The sequence below is a fragment of the Carlito syrichta genome, unplaced genomic scaffold (genome assembly GCF_000164805.1).
Source record: "Carlito syrichta isolate Samal-C Ts95f unplaced genomic scaffold, Tarsius_syrichta-2.0.1 Scaffold133872, whole genome shotgun sequence".
In the NCBI taxonomy this organism is placed as follows: Eukaryota; Metazoa; Chordata; class Mammalia; order Primates; family Tarsiidae; genus Carlito; species Carlito syrichta.
The window spans coordinates 38558-59991 of record NW_007077968.1 but is presented as its reverse complement, the minus strand read 5'-3'; the positions used below and the strand labels follow the sequence as shown (position 1 = coordinate 59991).

Genomic DNA, 21434 nt, shown 5'->3' with positions numbered 1-21434 from the left:
TCTTTACTACTCCACCGAATCCACTCCCCATGGTAGTCACTGTTAATAATTTTAAATAAAAGTATATGCATTCAAGGAAATGCACATCCAGACCTTTTTCCTTCCAGATGTTTTACATATATACTTTTACGTTCACACACACACACAAATATATATGTGAATTTATGTAGCTTTTAATACTGTTTTGCTTTACAAAAAATAGGCTCATGTGCATATTGTTCTGAAACTTGCTTCTTTTACTTAACAATATATGATGATCATTCTTCTAGGACAGTCCATGTGCTTATACCTTTTCATTGCAAAGCTGCAGGGAACACTAACATATTAGTATAACATAGGTTATTAAACCATTCCTCCACTGATGGACCTTAGCAGTGTCTTTGATGTTACACTTTTACAATAAAGCAGCAATGAACATTCTTGTACATATATCCTTGTACACTTCTTTGAGTAGAACAGATTCCTGAAGGTACAGTATTGGGGTAAAAAGTAAGTACATTTAAAATGTTGATAGGTACTGCAGAATGTTATACTACATTATACTTTCAACAACAAGGTTCAGCCATTCATTCTGGTCTTCTGTCATGAAATCTTTGTATAGATTCCTAGACTCAGGAATAGATTTCAGAAAACAGACCCCTCAGTTTGTACATGAGGAAACAAAGGTCCAAAGAGGTTAAGATTATGGGCCAGGCCAGGCTCAGTGGCTCAGCCTGTAATCCCAGCACTTTGGAAGGCTGAGGCGAGTGGATTGCCTGAGCCCATGGGTTCAAGACCAGCCTAGGCAACTTGCCAAGACCTAGTCTCTACAATAAATCAAAAATTAGCAGGGCGTGGTAGTGCGCACCGGTAGTTCCAGCTACTTGGAAGGCTGAGGTGGAAGCATCCTGGAGCCCAGCAAGTCGATGCTGGAGTGGTCATGAGTGTGCCACTGCACTCCAGCCTGGGCAACAGAGTGAGACTCCAACGAAAAAAAAAAAAGATTATGGGCCCAATACCTCTGAGCCCCAAAGTGACAACGCCACCCATGCACCACCAGAAGTTCAGTAAAGGAGGGATTACTGTTAAAATCCAGGACTGCAACTTGGATTAACTGACTTCAAATATAATGTGTGTTCCATTAGAGATACTAACAAGTAGGAAAGAAGGCTATCATCTCCTTTTCCTTGCCTACTCTCAGCAAGAACAGAACAAAAAGGACAGAAAATTCCTAAAAGAGACAATAGCAAGAGGGAACAGAGAAGAAGTATTCAAAAACTAGGTAGAGTAATGGGCATCAGAAGCTGAAGGTATCATAAGTTCAGCTGCACAAAGTGAGCAAATGTGGTGGAAAAGACTCTGACACGGGATGACCTTAGCAAAAAACCTTCCATAGCCTCAGTGGGTTGTATGAAAAGTTTCTTGGTTCTAAATATCTCCATGTGGCATCCAAAATGAATGCCAGTACTGAAACCAAATTCTGAAGAGAAATATCAGAAAAGAACTAACATCCCACAATGAAGAAACATCTTCAAAGAAGATGTTGTTATAAAAATACCACAAAAGTACTTTCCAACAAATTCCAGACCTAAAAGTAAAGCTTTAAAATGAGGCTCCAAGTACAGAAGTCTTGAATCCTTTGGTCTCTGCCTGAAGAGGCCCATTTAAAGGAAGGCACTTCTAACTAGATAACACTCTGTTTGACCAGATCTATGGGGTAAAGCAATGGGAAAACAAGGAGACAACTGTACCTTTTGAAATTAGAATAGTCAAGACCAGGGGTTAGCAAACTTTTTCTGTAAAAGGCATACAGTAAATATTTTAGGCTTTGTAGGCCATACAGTCTCAGTTGCAACTACTCAACTCCACTGTTGTAGTGCAAAAACAGCCACAGAGAATATATAAACAAATAAGCATGGCTGTGTTCCAATGCAACTTTATGGATGCTGAAATCTGAATTTCGTATGATTTTCATAAAATATTATTCTTATTCTTGTTTTAATTTTTCCAACCACTTGAAAATATAAAAACCATTCTTAGCTCATGGACTGAATATAAACAGGTAGTGGGCTAGATGTAGCTTGTGGATCATAATTTGCCGAGCTCTGGTACAGAAACACTTAATTCTCAACTGAACTGAATTTCAATGTTGGTGGAAAGATGAAAACATCTGAGCCCAATCCCTAGGAAAGTTAAGTAAGAAGGCAGAAAGGTAGAAACATGTTATTCTTAAAGGGTTTCAGGTGGTTTACCTTAAATCCCTTCTCTTGCTGAACTCCTCTGGTGGAATTGTCCATGGCAGACCTTGAGGAAGACATTCTAGAACTTCTGAAGAGAAATCAGAGAAATCAACACCATATTCTGTTAGTATTCCTTCTGTTTCAGGCTCAATTTCACCAGCCTGCCCAAGACTCTTAGCCAGCTGCCTGTAAATAGAACAAAGAGGGAACAACTAGGTTAGCAAATAAATGGAATGTATGCACCTGCCTCCTCTTTAAAAGTAAAGTATTAGGAAAGTTTTTTAAATCTCCTGTGCTTCCACCAGTAGGAACATGAGCATCAGTGAATGGGTGTGGGTCGGGGCGGGTGGGGAGGGGGTCAAGCAGAAGACAGTGGATGTTCTTGTCCTGTTAGATCCATGAATATAATATAATTTTACCTTCTTTTTTTCCTTTAAGAAATTCTGAGTTGGGGAACAAGGCCAGAAAGCTTTTCTTAGGATTTCTGTAATTGTTCTTCATGGGGAAATCAAAATATATTATTAAAGTCTTCTATCAGTGCTTTCTCTTGCCTTTAGAGACAATTCTGATCAACCTAGTTTTCTATGAAATCATTAGTTTCAGAGTGCCTATACCTTAAGTCATTCTCACTAGATTAGTTCTGACGTTCCTATTTATTCTACAATTCTACTATTTTTTACCTCTTAAACTTAAAAATATTTTATCTCAACACAAAAGTAGTACATGTTCATCATAGAGAAGTTAGAAAACATAGAAATGCACAAGAAGAAAATTAAAATTATCTGTAATCCAGTCAGTCATTCACATTTTAGGGCACTGGCCCATTAAAAATAAGATTGCAGCCAGGCTCGGTGGCTCAGCCTGTAATCCCGTGCTTTGGGAGGCTGAGGTGAGTGGATTGCCTGAGCCCGTGGGTTCGAGACCCGCCTGGGCAACTTGGCAAACCCTCATCTGTACAATAAATAAAAAAATCAGCCGGGCATGGTAGCACGCGCCTGTAGTTCCAGCTACTTGGAAGGCTGAGGCGGAAGGATAACCGGAGCCCAGCAGGTCGAGGCTGCAGTGGCTGGGAGCGGCCACTGCACTCAAGTCTGGGCGACAGAGTGAGACTCCAACTCAAAAAAAAAAAAGATTGCATTTAACAGGAGAGCCCTGACTTTATTAAGCAGGGTTTTACCTTTTAAAGGGCAGAACTCACTCTTTATCTATGTGTCATCTACATATATATGGTATTAAAATTGAAAGTTCTCTATTCTTGTGAATATTGCCATGCCACACACAGATCCCAGGTCTAAAGTTGTGTGTTGAATACAGACAGCTAATAGGCAATGTAATATGAACCAGAGACGGCCACCTCCTCTGTTGCATAAGTCTACTCATCTATCATAGTTGATCAGGAATCCATTCTAAGTACTCCCTGCAAAGTCAGCATTAGGGCCTTCTCTGGGACCATTCGACTTCTGTGAAAAATACTGTTTCCTATATAATGGTACAAGTCGAAAGTACCAGAACATTGCCAAAGTTCTTAGGTACACAGTGGTGAAGAGGAATAGTGGATGTGGATGCCTCATACATATACTTCTAACAAATTCTGATCTTCAGCCTTGCTACTGAAATGTGGCAGAGATGGCCCCATTTCTCACACACTATCCAAAAGAGACCAGACTACAGTCTACCTGTACACTTGCCTATCAGACTATGCTCTAGGTACCTTGTAGCTTGGCCTGTGAGCTCCTCACATACAATGTGGGCTCAGACCAGTGCCTTCTCCTTAAATGGGTGATAATATCCCATAAAGTACATCAAAAAGCCAAAGACAGAAAAAATGTGAGGGAAAAATTAACAGAAAGCTGTCTGGAAAATCCCCAAATATCTAGAAATTAACCCATGAGCTAAAGAAGAAATGAAAAGAGAACCAGAAAATATTTTGAATTGAATTAAAACACAACATATTAATATTTGTAAGAAGCAGCTAAAGCAGTGATTTGAGGGTCACTTATAGCATAAATGTTCATATCAGGAAAGAAGACATGTCAAGTCAGTGATTTAGGCTTCTACCATAAAAAACTGGAAAAGAGAAGAGCAAATTAGATCCCAGGTAAGTAGAAAGAAGGAAATAATAAAGAAACAAGAATCAATGGATAGAAAATGAAGACAATAAAAATAATGACGAAGGTCAGGCTTAGTGGTTCAGCCTGTAATCCCAGCACTTTGGGAGGCCGAGGCAAATAGACTGCCTGAGCCCACAGGTTCAAGACCCACCCGGGCAACTTGGTGAGACCTCATCTCTACAATAAATCAAAATTTAGCCGGGTGTGGTAGAGCGGGTCTGTAGTTCTGGTTACCTGGAAGGCTAAGGCGGAAGGATTGCCAGAGCCCAACAGGGTGAAGCTGCAGTAGCCGGGAGCGTGCCACTGCACTCCAGTCTGGGCAACAGAGTGAGACTCCAACTCAAAAATATAAAATAAAAATAATGAAGAAAATCAATAAAACAAAAAACTTATTCTTTAAAAAGAAGAGCATACATAAATTTCTAACCTGACTGATCAAGAAAAACAAGGACAGACAGACTCAAATTACCAATATCAGTAATGAGAAAGGGGACATCATTACACATCCTAAAAACATTAAAAGAATAATAAGGAAATTACAAATGACTTTAAGTCAATAAATTCAACATCTTAGATGAAATGAACAAATTCCTTGAAAGATACAAACTGTCTAGCATTATTACAGAAAATATCAATACCTGACTACTCCCATTTCTGTACCTTTCAATATCCTTCCAATAAATTCCTATTAAATAAATTGAATTCATAGTTTAAAGTCTTTCCACAAAGAAAACTCCAAGTCCAGATGGCTTCACTGGTGAATTCTGCCAATATTTAAGAAAAGATTATTACCAATTCTATACAAATTCTTCCAGACAATAGAGAAGGATGGAATACTTTCCAACTAGATTCATGAAGCCCACATTACCTAGATACCAAAATCAAAGGATTCATTAGTTCAGTATCTTTCATAAACACAGACTTATAATTCTCACACTATATTAACAAAAAGAATTCAGCAATATATAAAAAGGATGACAAGTAATGCAAGATTTGTGCAACATTCAAAAATCAATCAATAGAATTCACCACATTAACCATCAATGAACAAACACATATAATCATGTGTCAGTATATAAAGAAAAAGCATTTGACAAAATTTCAACATTCACTCATGATAAAAGTCTCAACAAGAAATTCCTCAACTTGATTAAAGGCCTCTATGAAAATCCAAGAGCTAAGATCAAACTTTAAATAGTGAAAAACTAAATGCTTTCTCTTGGTGCAGGAAAAAAACAAGGGTGTCCATTGTGTTCAAGAGCCCAGTGAGTGCCATAAAGCAAGAAAAGAAAGAAAAAGCATACAAATTGGAAAGGAAGAATTGTACACTGCCTATAAGTAGGACAAAAGACTACGATTCCCATCAAAGAAGTGACTCCTTCTACATAATGCCCCGCCTCTCTGTATAGAAGACCACTGACTGTGAGAACCCAAAGTCAGTACAGTGAGTGACTTAAACTCTGTCTCTACTTAAGACCTTGAAGGTGAAGACAATGACACAAAGACAAAGGGGTGCTTAGGATTCACTCATGGCAGCTAGAGTGGTTTCTAGTGATAATACAGTGAAAATGGTATCCTGCAAAAGCAGTGGTAAAAACCTTTAGCATCATGACTAAACTAACTGTGATAAAAGATGACTACTGGATTTCTTGTTCCTAGCTCTCTAGAATTGCCTTGGTTCACATTCTGTTTTCAGGTCATTCAAGTATCCTGCTGTTTATGTAGCCCTTCAATATCCATCCTTCCAATTAATTCCTTTCCCAACCAGAGTTGGTTTCTCTTGCTTGCAACCAAGAGTCCAGGCAATTAAAGACCCAGATCCTATTAATTTTCAAAATAACTAAATTATTACCTGCGTTCACTAGAATAAAGTTCCTATTGAAGATCTGGGGAACCTATGATCACCACTGCCTTTGAAGTTTGAAGGACATAGGAATTCAACACTGTGAGTACAGGGTGGCTACTTTTAACAACGTCATTTAATTTAAACAAAAAAAATTTTATTCTGGTGACCACAGGTAATAGTCATTTAAAAAATTAATTAGTGTTTTGAAAACTAATGGACCTGAGTTACTTCCAACTCATCTAGCCCATTTATTATCCTCACAGGTTCCTGAGATTCTGTTTCCTACATTTACCTCCTAATATTAATGTCTTTAACTGTCTGGGTTCCTGGTTGTAAGCATAAACTTTCTATGGTTGGAAAAGGAATTTATTGGAAGAATATCAAAGGGCTCACAGCAACAGAGAGAGGGCTGGAGAGCAAAAGAACAGAGGGGTGGAAACAAATAAATTCATGCTCCATCTCTAATTCCAGACTAAAACTGAAATTCAGGAACTTACTATGTCCACCAAAAAAGCAACTTGAAACTCCTGCAGTTGCCAGGCTAAGACAGGAAAAAAAAATTCAAAGGGTGATGAATCATTACATCATTGCATTTAGGGTCTCACTAAGTCACTGAGGTGAGAAGTAAGAGCACTAATCAGAAAGAATAAAATTCAGAGAAATAGAACACATACATGTGTGTGCATGTGCATCTCGATATATAGATGAATGCTAGTTCCAACTGACCCTTTATTCTCTTGAGTCATAAGTGGACTATAATAACATTTTATCCATTCTAAGGGGTGGTCTCTGAAAAGACACTTTCTCTCAGTGGACAGAACTAGTAGTAGTATATTGAAGTAGTATATCAATGGTCCATTTTGGCTGAGGAAAGATGGCCTGCCGGGCAGTGACCACAAGTTTAGCCAGATCAATAGGGACCTGAAAGAAGAAATATTGGACAGCTAGAAACAAGGAATTCTAGGGAAGAGACATGTAGATGAAATGGGCCTACTGAAATGAAGCCAAACAGAGTATAATTGTTTGTGTTCCACAAGAATGCTAAGCAAAAGGCTTCCATTGTAGAGGAAGCATAGTCTGCCCTGAGAATGTTCACAAACCTCCTTCCTCAGTCACTGTAATGCTTGCTCAATAGGCATAAGAACAAAGTACATGGCAGCAGGTAATGAGCTCCACAACACTAACTTCTCACTAGTGATGTTCTGGCTACCATCCTTGTAAGATGTCAGCTTGCCAGCAGAAGCAACCAACTCTGAGCCCCCTGATACAGAACCATACCAGGAGGACCCACCAGCTACTTGATAACTAACTGTGTTCACTGAGCTCTTCTAAGATAGAAGGAGTAGTTATCACTCTCCACCAAAAGAGACATTAACTCTGGGTTTGGGCTCTCTATTGCCATTTGTTCTACCTATCTTGCTTGTATAAATACCACAAACCTCAGATTTATGAAATATTTTTTAAGTTACTATGCTATCTCACTCAACATTATAATTAAGGATTTAATCTTTTGGAAGAAGTAAAGCCCAGAGATTTCACTGTTCAGAATGGTGTAATTTCTATTGACTACTAAATTATGCCCTAATCAGGAGGCAACACCTTCTGAGGTTGGAGTGCTATCCTCCAGGATACAGTGGCGCTCTGTCTCAGTATCCCACAGTCAGTGCACATGGTTTGGAGACAAAGGATGCAAAGGAGGAGGAGTGTCTTTCAATATCACACTTAAGACTCACAATATTTTTAATCTTGTACTCATGACATCTGCATCTGTAACTGAGAGGTTTTAGTACCTCTGGGGATATAATTATGATTCCTCTAAATTGAAAACTGAGACTATAAGAACCCTGATAGATATAAAAAGGCATAAAATATACCATTCCCTTCCTCAAAAAACTTATGTGCAATTCCAGCCAGCAGAGAGATGACCCAGAAATTGGGATTCAAGAATGGTAAGTAATAATATAAAGAGGTTAGCCATATATAAAGTCAGATATAATTACCAATATTTGGTCATCCATTAGCCTATAAAACACAATTTCATATGATTCTCCCTAATAGTATTTAAAATTACATAAAATAGTTAATGATATATTAATCAGATAGTATACACAGTTTCTGCGAGAAGTATAAATGAGGCATATCACAAACAGTTTATTAGAAAATTACACTGGGGGGGTACACCTCATCAACAAGGATACCTGCATAATGAACATTTGTATACCTAACCCTGAATTGTATCCCACATCTTTAAAATTAAAAAATTTTTTATAGATTACTTTCAAATAAACAAAACCAAAGAACAGAAATAAATACCTGTCAAAAAAAAGAAAAGAAAAAGAAAACTACACTAATATGAAAAGACAAAAATTCGGCCATGTGGTGGTAGTCTCAGAAACAGTGTCTGTGAGGCAGATCTAGAACACAATGACCATGCCATCCTTACCATGTGAAGCTGGAGTGATATCCTCCAGGATATGATATGGCCAAAATTAATGACCTTGTGTCTAAAGTAGAAAAGGGCCTAAAAACTTAGACCAAAAAGGCATTTTATAATATCCAGCTTTTAAAAGATAATACTAAAATTCAGGAAGAACTTGTTATCTAAAGACTAGAGGGGAAGAGAAGGAACCATCCAAACATTTATTAAAGCAAAATCCCAGACCGGACGTGGTGGCTCATCCTGTAATCCCAGCAATTTGGAAGGCCAAAGTGGAAGGATTGCATGAAGTCAGGAGTTCGAGACCAACCTGAGCAATATAACAAGATCTTGTCTCTAAAAAATTGTAAAAATTAGGTGGGCATGGTGTTGCATGTCTGTAGTCCCACCTACTTGGGAGGCTGAGATGAGAGGATCGCTTTGAGCCCAAGGGTGCATGACTGCAGTAAGCTATGATTGTGCCACTACACTCCAGTCTGGGCAACAGAGTGAGACCTGGTCTCTTAAAAACAAAACACCTGCATGTAAAAAGGAAGAAAGGAACAAGAAAAAGAAATGATAAAAGGATAAAACAAACTCTACAAGTATACAGTCACAGAAATGACAATCATGATCAAAGATGTCTTTTAAGAACTCAAGAATAGAACAAAATATAAGCACTAATAATACAAGAGCTTGAAGCAAAGATGCAAGTACATAAGAAATAAGTCAAAAAATAAATAAAAACTGAGGTTTTTAGATATCAGGAAAAAATAAGTAGAAAAGAACAATAAAACCACCACAGAAATTAAGGTCATACTGAAAGTAACCTAATAAAATGACACTATTTGAAGACTATAAGGATCATAGAGATTAAAAGCTTGATAAAAGGAAAATAAAATTGGAAAGTATAAGAATTAATTTTTTTTAAAAAGAGAGAGATTAGAAAGAAAACAGCTGTGAAAGGCAGAACAAGGAGATCCAATCTTGGCATAACTGGTAGTCTTGAAGGAAGGAGCTAGATAAGAGGAATAGAAAATATTTTCAAAAATCATTTAGACAACTTTCCTGAAATAAAACTTAGGTTTACAGAAAAGATGTATCAAGTCCCCATAAGGAATAATACCCGAGAATAATATTTGGGAAAGAAAATCACCACTAAAACATATTCTAGTAGAATTACTGGCTTTCAAAGATAAAGACTTCTAAATGCAAAAACTCAGAGAATATAGTTCTCATAAACCCTTTCTAAAAAACTACTTGATGATGAACTAAAGTATACCCGAAATGGAGAAATTTCTCCACCAAGAAGACTGACACTGAGCACTGGATCTGTGTACAAGGTGTGGGAGGGTTAAGAGGAGGGTAAACAAAAGGGCACAGGTGAAGTGATGGACCTAATATTAGTTGTCAGAACAAGTCAGGTCATATCAGTCACTGGATCTTTATTGAAATTAAGGAGAGATAGACTTCTTTTTTTTTCTTGTCTGTTTAGGTGCTTTGTGTTCTGGCAAAATTTTTTACCAGGTTATATTCTGAGTCCAAAGAATCTCAATTTGTTTACTGAAATTACAACATGGCTCAAAAAGATAAAATTATATTTTAGTTATGGTTTCCAAATGTGATCAGTGACTCTAAATTCTAAGTGTCTTAGTGACTAAGTGACTAAGTTACTATTAGTAGTAATTAACATTTATTTTGCTAAGTTCCAGAGAACATTTCTCAAGTTCCTTATTTAAATACATTTATTCTAGCTTTTCACTGAAGATATATTTTACAGCAGCATAGATTGGACAGCTTGCAGCAGATAAAAATCTACCCAGTCAGCATGCTGAAGGAGTTCATGCTTATGGGATCTTAGATGCCCAGAAAGAATCCTATCCTGTTTACTTACTCATAAACAATGCTGTCACCCTAAAATCCAGAATACTTTGGTACTAAGGAGCTGACTTATACACTGTGTATTTGTCTTGCAGAAGAATTTATTTTTATATTTTTAGATTTAATTTCAGTGTAAATCTTATTTAAAATGAATCATGTGGAATATTATGCAGCCATAAAGAAGGACAAAATTATGGACTTTGCAGCAGCTTGGATGGATTTAGAATCTATCATATTTGGTGATCTATCACAGAAACAAAAACTGAGTACCACATGTTCTCACTTACAAGCGGACCCTGAACATTTATCGCAACACTATAAGAAAGGGTTTGGCGTAGCGGGAAAGTGCCAGGAGAGGGAAAGATAAGGGGCACATAACATCAATAAGGTACCTGATCTCAAACCAGGCAAGGTGGGGACCAAAGGATAGCCCAAACTTTACCTGTACAATGGCACTTATCTACCTAATCCTGAATTGTTCCCCACATCTATAAAACAAAAAAAAAAAATGCTAAAAAATTTTTTAAAATAAAAAAAATTGAATCATGAAAGAAATTTTTCCTTTCATGTAATACAGTTCAAATACTATAACTTTCTAAGTAGTTTCTATGTCTTCTATTCACTGTCTGAAAAGATGGCAAAAGCTGCTTTAGGACAACTATTTCTCCAATGTTACTTCAAAACGTTTGGTGATTCTCTTACAAAAAATTTCTGCCTAATCTGCTGGAAGATATGTCTTTCAAAAATAACTTAGAGGCCGGAAGTGATGGCTCACTCCTGTAATCCCAGCACTTTAAGGGGCAAAGTGAGAGGATTGTTTGGCCCAGGAGTTCAAGACCAACTTGGGCAACATAGTGAGAGCTCATCCCTACAATAAATAAAAAAAATTAGCCAAGTGTGGTGGCACCTGCCTGTACTCCCAGCTACTTGGAAGTCTGAAGCAAAAGGACTGCCTGAGCCCAGGAAGTTGAGACTGTGGTAGCCATGATCATGCCACTGCACTCCAACCTGGGCGACAAAGTGAGACTCTGATTCAATAAACAAACAAACAACTTAGAAATTCTACAGCCAAGAAGAATCTAGAGACATGACAACTAAATGTAATGTGGGATCCTAGAAAAAGGGTACTAGATTTTTAAGTAGAAGGAAATTTAAATAAAGTATGAACTTCCATTAATGATGTATCAATATGAGCTCATTAACTGTAACAAATGTACCATACGAATAAGTTAATTAGAGAAAGGACTAGTTTCTGGGGATGGGAAGGAGTTAGTATATGAGAATTGTGTGCTATTTTGACAATTGTTTATAAATTAAAACTGTCCTTAAAAAAAAGCTTATATTTTTAAAAATCTTAGATCTGAACGGAGTAAAAGTAGTAATTGAGCTGTCCAACAAAATATAAATGACAAACTAAATCATAACATATTTTTTCAACTGATTATTATACACGTTAGAAAAAGAGTTTCCAAGATGTTATGTACAGCATAATTTAACTATGTAAAACATTTATGAAAAAGACTAAAAGGGAATACCTACAAGTGTTGTTAATTGTCTTAGAGAGGAAGGATCATGAATGACTTTTTTCTCTATTTTCTAAGCTTCCCTTAATATCACAAAATTGTTTTTCAGTTTAAATGTGATAGGAAAAATAATTATAACCAAAACTGTAGTGCCCAGTATTAGTTTCCTACTCAACATTTAGTCTCCTCTTACTCCTTACTAACAGAAATCTAATCTTTTTCATACAGAGAATTCATCTCACCTTCAGCTTCAGACAGACACTCATTATTCAATAAAATTAGTGCATGGCTCCCCTAGAGACTAGGGTTGGTGGATGGGATCTCCCTTTTTAGTGTCAGATGTCTGAGAAAGCAGGTAGTCTAACTATACTGGCAGTCATCTTCACAGCTATAGAGACACCACGAACATTACCAAGGACAGCAAAAGACAACCTGACATCAAGTAACTGACTATATTTGGGCCTGAAGTTGCACAACTTTCTGAACTCCCATTTATGTGAGATAATATAGTCTCTTGTTATTTAAGTCATTTTGAGTCAGGGTTTTCTATCATTTGCTGCTAGAAGTATCTTTTTTTTTCTTTTCTTTTTTTTTTTTTTGAGTCAGAGTCTCACTCTGTCACTCAGGCTGGAGTGCAGTGGCATGCACACAGCTACCACAGCCTCAACCTGCTGGACTCATGCGATCCTTCTGTCTCAGCCTTCCAAGTAGCTGGAACTACAGGCACACACCACCACGCCCGGCTAATTTTTTTATTTATTGTAGAGATGAAGTCTCACCAAGTTGCCCAGGCTGGTCTTGAACCCCTGGGCTCAGGCAATCTTCTCGCCTCTGCCTCCCAGAGTGCTGGAATTACAGGCAAGTGCTACTGTGCCCTGCCTTAGAAGTACCTTAATACAAAATATTTTAAAATATCATCCATGAAAAGAAAATTTCCTTTTTCTTCCTTTCATTCTGCAACAGAAAATGTAAAACAGTTACTACCAAAAATAATCTCAGTGCTGTTAGTATACTATATCTCACAGGTATTCACTACATACTGACATGGTACTGGTGAGTTCTAGAGCATAATACTACTAGAAAAGGCCCTCACTTGTAATACATTTATATCACAAAGATTCTCCCTTTATAATTTCCATGTTGAAAATTACAGAACATAAACCCAGTTCATTTCATCTTCATGGAATACAGAAGCAAGGCCAGGAAGCCATCCCTATCCTCCAGAGTGGATCTTCTTCTGTAATACTAACACTCTCCTTCAGTTATAGCCCTTCCTGACACGTCACTTTCTAGCTGTGCCATAGTTCTTTAGGTACATCTTTTCCTTATCAATAAATGAGAAGAATCATTCATAAAAAGAGCAAACATTCCTTTAATTCTGTATAACACTGTATGACTTAGGTGCCCAACACATACATGTTGGTTGAATAAATATATGAATAAGTAAATTGATGGTTTGAGCCTAAAGGAAAAGAATACTATTCAGCCGAGCTCGGTGGCTCAGCCTGCATTCCCGCACTTTGGGAGGTCGAGGTGAGTGAACTGCCTGATCCCGCGGGTTCGAGACACGCCTGCAACTTGGCGAGACCTCACCTCTACAATAAATCAAAAAAATTAGCCGGGCATGGTAGCGCGTGCCTGTAGTTCCAGCTACTTGGAAGGCTGAGGTGAAAGGATCGCTGGAGCCCAGCAGGTCGAGGCTGTGGTGGCCGGGAGTGTGCCACTGCACTCTAGTCTGGGCAACAGAGTGAGACACCAACTCAAAAAAAAAAAAAAAGAAAAGAAAAGAATACTATTCTTCCTTGAATATCCAAAGGAAAACGAAAAAAACTGAGGTAAGTGAAAAACAAAATCCCAAGATATGTATTTAGGTAACTTGTCAATTCCTTTAATAATCAGCTGCCATATTAGCAAAATTATTAATATTAACATAACAAAAAATCAGGAACAAGAAAAAATGTTGACTACCACTGCTTTTATTTAAAACTGAACTTTTATCAGTTACTGTATGGAAACTATCTCCTCTCCAATTGTGAGTTGTGAGTTCAGAACAATTCAAAAAGGAAATAAAAGTTACAGGGATTAGAATGAAACAAATCTGTCATTACTTACCAATAATGTGATTATTTACAAGGAAAAGCCAAAGAAAATTACATCTGAAGTATTAAAATTAGTAAGGAGCTACAGCATGATGGCTGGATATAGGATTAATATTTTAAAATTCATTGTAATTCTATATATTAGAAGCAAAAAGTTAGAAAATAAAACTTTAAAACACCTGTTCTTCAGAAGATACCATTAATATCATGAAAAGACAACTCAAATTGGGAATAAGATATTTTCCCTAGCAGAGACTGCTAAAAAGACTGCTAAAAAGATTTCTAAAATATGTATTTTTAGGCCGGGTATGGTGGCTCATGTCTGTAATCCCAGCACTTAGAGAGGCCAAGGCAAGAGGATTGCTTGAGCCTGAAGTTCAAGGCTAGCCTAGGCAAGATGGCAAGACCTTGTCTCTACAAAAAATAAAAAATTAGCCAGGTGTGGTGGCACCTGCCTAGAGTCGCAGCTACTTGGAAGGCTAAGGCGGAAAGATCTCCTGAGCCCAGGAGGTCAAGGCTATAGTGAGCTGTGAGCATGCCACTGCACTCCAGCCTGTGCAACAGAGTGACAAACAGTCCGACTAAAGATTAGTAAAAGCACGAAAGAATGCTAAAACAAGTGGGTAGAAGTTTAAGCAGAAACAGAATAATTGAATAGTCTCAAAAAAATCTTCCCCAAAATATCATAGAATAATCACAAGCAATCAGGGTTAGCAACACCAGTAATATATACTGATACTATGCACCCACTGATAAGATGCACATCCTCCCTGTGGTATCTTTCCCACTAATACCTAATTTCAGTCTAATCATGAAAAATCACTGGATAAACCCAAATTGAGAAACATTCTACAAAATCACTGACCAGTATTCTTCAAAGTGTCAAGTTCATGAAGGGCAAGTAAAGACTGAGGAAGTGTTGTAAATTGGAGTGATGACAATGACATAACAACTAATTACAACGTGGAATTCTGGACCAGATTCTGAACCAGAGAAGAGATGTTAGCAGAAATACTGATAAGATCTGAATAAGTCCTATAATTTATTTGATAGTATTGTATCAAGGTTAATTTCTTAGTTTTGATAATTTTCATGTAAGATGTTAACATAAGAACAAGTTATGTGGGAATTCTCTGTACCATTTTTGCAATTTCTGTAGTCAAAATTATGTAAATAATAAACAAAAAATGGGTAAAGACATACAGATTTTTTTTAGAAGAAACATGATCACAAATATATTAAAAGATGCACAATCTAATTAGTAATTAGGAAAAAATAAATTAAAATCATAATAAGAGACCATTTTACACCCACCCACTGGCAAAAATTGAGGAGTCTAACAACATCAAGTGTTGATAAGAATGTAAAGCAATGAAACCTCTTACACATTACTGGTGGGACTAAAGATACGGGTACAACCACTTTTGGGAATAGTTTGACTATAAAGTTGTAAAGTTAAACATGTACCTATGTGTGACCCAGTAATTTCACTCTTAAGTAAAGACTAGAAAAACTTTAGTTAGTCAACACTGAAATGTTTATTGGAGCATAGTTTATAACAGCAAAAATCTCGGTTCAATCTAGATGTCCACTGCTAGATAAATAGACTATGATATATTTCAGGAAATGGAAAAATAAGCATTAAAATGAGTGAAATATATGAGTATATTTTAGAAACACAATGTTAATGACAAAAGCAAGTTATAGAAGAATATACATACATAATTTTTTTTTTTTAATTGGAGTCTCACTCCGTCACCCAGACTGGAGTGCACTGGCATGCTCATGGCCACCACAGTATCAACCTGCTGAGCTCCAGAGATCCTTCCATCTCAGCCTTCCAAGTAGTTGGAACTACAGGCATGTGCTACCATGCCCAGGTAATTTTTGATTTATTGTAGAGATGAGGTCTCGCCAAGTTTCCCAGGCTGATCTCGAATCTGCAGGCTCAGGCAGTCCACTCGTCTCGACCTCCCAAAGTGCTGCGATTACAGGTTGAGCCACCAAAGCCTGGCCACATAACATTAATTTTAAAAAAACTTTTGTTGAGACAGGTCTCACTATGTTGCTCAGGCTAGTCTCAATTAAACTCTTTGGCTTAAGCAATTCTCCCTGCCTTAGTCTTCCAAAGGATATTTTTTATAAGATTAAAAAACAAGCAAAACAAAATAACATTATTTAGGGATATAAGTATTGGTAAATTATTTTTAAAAAACATATTTTGATTAGCATATTTGAGACACTGGTTACCTCTAGGGAAAAAAATTAGGGGTTAGGATAAAGGGGAACAGACAGGAATCCTCAACAGTTTGGTGATATTGTATTTCTTAATCTGATTCATGAGTTCATAGGTTTGTTTTAATATTAGGTTTTAAAAATTATATAGGTATTACATATATTCTTTTGCCTATGAGACATACTTCGTAATTAAAGTTGATAAATATATTTTTATTTATTTATTTATTTATTTTGGAGTCTCACTCTGTTGCCCAGACTGGAGTGCAGTGGCCGCTCCCAGCCACCGCAGCCTCGACCTGCTGGGCTCCGGCGATCCTTCCACCTCAGCCTTCCAAGTAGCTGGAACTACAGGTGCGCACTACCATGCCTGGCTAATTTTTTTTTTTATTTATTGTAGAGATGAGGTCTCGCCAAGTTGCCCAGGCAGGTCTCGAACCCGTGGGCTCAGGCAATCCACTCACCTCAGCCTCCTAATGCACGGGATTACAGGCTGAGCCACCGAGCCCAGCTGATAAATATTTTTAAAACAATATTTTAGTGATCACTTCTAATGGGGGTGAAATTCTGGAAAATTTTCATTTTCTATAATATATATCTGAAAACATTTAACAGTAATATTCAAAATGTATATATTTGGAAAAAAAATAAAATTAGAAATTTTTCTTAATTTGATATTGCAGTAATAGTTGTGTGAGAAAGCTTTCCTCACTAGAGATGGTTATAAGTCCACCACTTCAAATTTTCCCCACTCGCCAGAGATCCTCCATGAATACTGTTCCCATTCACAATAAATGACATTACACTGACTATATTGCAAAATTAATCCAGACAGCACTAAAACAACATTCTTAACTTCCTACAGATGATAGCTGGGGATTTTGGAGGGAATATAAACATTCTATGTAAATAAACATCAGATCTACTGTCCTGGATAATGTGCAAGTAAAAAATTAATTAAGAGAAGGGACCAGCTACATATAGAAAAAAAATTATGACAAGTATCAGCCTCTTTTCCTTAAGGAAACAGGAACATTTAACACTCAACATTAGTGTTCTCAGTTATTCATTCTTGTAAACTCTTGGTCTTAAAACTAGGCTGTACATAGATGACAGTCATACATTCTTACAGTGATTACCACTATCATCATCACTCTTAAGTAAATGCTTTCATACATATTGGTTCAAATTGAAAACTCCATACAAACAACTGTAATGGTATCACAGCCCTGAGGACCTACAAGTGGGGAATAATCAAACATCATCTATACCTAGGGCCCAGAACTTCAGTGACAACAAAAGTAAAAACAAAATGTGGCAAATACACGATGTATGTCTTTGGCTATATATTTTATGTATTATCTTCCATAATCGGGAGAGAGAACAAGTTATTCTGGCTCAGTATTATGACAGAGCAGAAGGTAGCAAGGAATGAGGACTTTAGGAAAAGTGCTTTATCAGTAAAAACAGGTAAGAACAAATGGGGGAAAAAAGTAAGGTTCAACCATGCTGAATGATTTTAGGAAAGGTCTTGAAGCTTAAGAATGAATACTGAGCCAAGCTTGGTGGCTCAGCCTGTAATCCTGTGCCTTTGGGAGGCTGAGGTGAGTGGACTGCCTGAGCCCACGGGTTCGAGACCCGCCTGGGCAGGCGAGACCTCATCTCTACAATAAATCAAAAAAAAAAAAAATTAGCTGGGCGTGGTAGCGTGCGCCTGTAGTTCCAGCTACTTAGAAGGCTGAGGTGGAAGGATCGCCGGAGCCCAGCAGGTCGAGGCTGCAGTGGCCGGGAGCGGTCACTGCACTCCAGTCTGGGTGACAGTGAGACTCCAACTCAGAAAAAAAAAAAAGAATGAATATTGATATAACGAAGCAAAGATGAGGCTGAAAGTACTTAATAAGAGAAGGCTGATGGTAGCTAGGCTCTCTAACACTTTTAAACAACATTTCAAGGTACACTAGAAATTGTAGATGAAGATGATGACTTAGGAAGAGGTGTCAACAACTGCATACATTGTTCCTTAAGGAAGGGAATAATTTGGTAACCTAAGCCTGCATCAGAACCATTTTCCTATATTCCCTTAACTTTTCCTCTGCTTTGACCAGAAGAGTCTCATTTTTGAAGACGTAACTATTTCCAAAGCTGATCCTTATAAGCCACCAGATGGAGCCCAACAGTCACACAAAAAGAGCCCCCTCCTCAGCCTGATTTGCTTTTTGTCTACTACCCAGCTAGAGCCATACCCTCTGGAAAGGATTTACAAACTCTAAGTTGGTAATGCAAGTTCATAGCATTCTATAACTCTGCTTCCTCCTCAGAAGCATCTTTAAATAAAGAATATGTTCTGGAAAAGGTGAAATACTCCTTTGTGCAGGGGAAAAGATTGGATATAATTATTTTTCAATTTGCTAATCTTGGAGCCTATGCCTCACTGAAACAAAGTAATTTATCCTGTTTGGTTTTTTCTACCAACCTAATCACAGGTTAATTTTCTTACTAACTACAATTTAATGTAATTTACTGACCACTTCCTAATTCATACTGACTTTCATATGAAAGTCAGTATCTATCAAAACTAAATGGAATGGTAAAAGTATTTGCTTCCATCAAGTCAACAAATATTTCTGACTGTCTAACAATAAGTAAAAGGTAAAAAGCTAGAAGATGGCGATACCAGAGCATACATTCACCCATCATCCACTTCCCTTCACCACATGGCTCAGCAATCGGAACTTCCCTTCCTCTACTTGCACCTCAACCATCATTTGCTCCAGTGAAATCTGCTGTCTTTCACACTCATTAAAACCAGCATTACTGTGACCCATTCTCTTTTTCTCATTTCCACAGTCTTCTGTTAAACCTAGGTAAAACCATGTTCAACCAAAAAATGTTCAGCCTTCATTGACCTATTCATTTTCCCTCATCCCCCATCCCGCAAAGCCACCAAAGTTTGCTTGATAAAACAGTATGTGTCAATTTGCTCTAGGTCAAGTCATGTCATATATCTTCAGTTAGCCATCAATGTTGCCAAGAAACAATATTAAATTCTTCACAGTAGCTGCCGTAAAGCTTTTCCATTTTCAAGATTTATCTGTAAATAATCAAAAAGAAACCACGACAAATCTGGGAGAAAGTGACCATGACATATCCATGCTCATGATATCCCAGAAAGAAAAGCTGGGACTGTAAACTCTAGACTTTAGGATAGTAGATTTCCCAAAGGTCTGAGAAAATATGGGCATAAATTCCACTGCAATAATTTCTAATGGGAAAGATGATTTAAGAGAATTGGGAAGTTCTTAAAACTGTAAATCTGATTATATAATTGCAAATCATTCCAGCAAGGAATCCAATGTGGCTTTTTAATTATCCTGGATGAGAGTCTAGTAGTAAATATTAAAAGTACTAAATATGTTGTGATATATAACAAAAAGCAGTGATCCCTAAAAGCCAGCAAGAACTCACATGGATTTTTTTTATAACATTACAGAACTAAGATTCATAAAAATGTCATAGATATGATGTACAGAGAGCTTAAAAAGGTTCGACTGAGATCCCTCATGATAATAACTTTCCAACAAATGGAAATAGTCTTTCAGTTGCCCTTAAATAGAGAACCCAGGGCACCATCAGGGTGCCAGAGAAGCAATGCTTACAGCAAAGGTCAAGATCAATATCCTCCTTAAGGACTATTCCAAAACTACTAACATCATGTATTCTATTAATGTGTGCAATCGTTTTGTTACATAGTTGTACCTCCTAACCACCTGAGTTTATACACCTGCTGTATGCTATTATCATGCATTGATTTTGGAGTCATAAAACTTGTTCTCATCAGTTTCTTTTCTAAACTACTCATCCCATGTTTTCTAGCTTGATTTTTGGTACAACATCTTACTAGTCAACCTGGCTCTAGACCTTAGGGTCATCAATTCATTTCCATCTACCATCCAACCAGCCAGCAAACGTTCACTGAGTAACTTTGTATTAAAAGAGCTCATGGCCAACCAAAATACCTAAATAAGCAATTACAATCCAAACAGATGGGAGCTACCATAATGGTATTATTACAAGAAGCTATGGGAGAACCAGAAGGGAGGTCTGTAAATCAGGGAACATTTTTCAACTTAACAACTGAGTTCAGTTTCAAAGATAAGTATTTCACCACGCAAATGCTGCAGTGAAAAGGAAGGAAGAGAAAGGAAGTGTAATGTGCAAAAGTTTGGAGCTATGAACAAGGTCAGATTGAGAACGGCAAGCACTGAGGCATAAGTGAAGGTTATAGATGGAACTGAGGCTACTCCCAATGAATTACAGTTAAATGCCAACAGCATCTACCCACGCTCCAACTCAGAGCCCTGAAAGTTCACCCAAGAGTCTGTCCTTCTCAAGCCCTAATTTTAAAGATGTGGGGTACAATTCAGGATTAGGCATACAAGTGGTCATTGTACAGGTAAATTTGGGTCTCCCTTTGATCCTCACTGTGCCTGGTTTGAGATCAAGTACCCTTATTGATGTTGTGTCCCCTCTCCCCCACATTGGCAGTATCCCACTACTGCCAATCCCTTTCTTTTTTTTTAAACATATATTTATTTTAAATTGTGGGGTACAGTTAAGGGTTAAGTTTACAAATATGCATCGTTCAGGCATGCTTGTTAAGGGGTGTCTCCTTGTTCCCAGACAGATATTGACTACCGTTAGTCTCACCTACCTATACCCCCACAGTTTCCCCCCACTGTCAGTCCTTTTATTATACTATTATGATAGATGTTCAAGGTCCACTATATGAGTGAGAACATGCCATACTCAGATCTTTGTTTCTGTGAGAGGTCACTCAGTATTATGGATGCTAGTTCCATCCAGGTTGCTGCGAAATTCATGATGTTGTTCTTTTTTATATCTGCGTAGTATTCCATCATGTATAGGTCCCACATTTTTTTAATCCAGTCCTCTTTTGATGGATAGCATGGTTGGTTCCAGGTCCCTTCTATTGTGAACAATGCTGCGATAAACATATGTGTGCAGGTATCTTTTTGATAGAGTGATTTGAGTTCTTCAGGGTATATTCCCAGTAGGGGGATTGCAGGGTCATATGGGAGGTTGA

The 21434-nt window shown here is 37.5% G+C and overlaps 1 protein-coding gene across 1 annotated transcript in view; it reads right to left on the bottom strand.

Annotated features, from left to right (window-relative positions):
• Window positions 1-2231: 2231 nt before the first annotated feature.
• Window positions 2232-21434, bottom strand: part of LOC103250780 (DIS3-like exonuclease 2) — a gene marked incomplete at its 3' end in the record, with an annotated part of 54283 nt that continues 35080 nt past the window's right edge. The window contains exon 5 of the mRNA XM_021708194.1: window positions 2232-2405. Within this exon, the coding sequence (XP_021563869.1) occupies window positions 2232-2405 (174 nt within the window). The remainder of the gene's footprint in view (window positions 2406-21434) is intronic.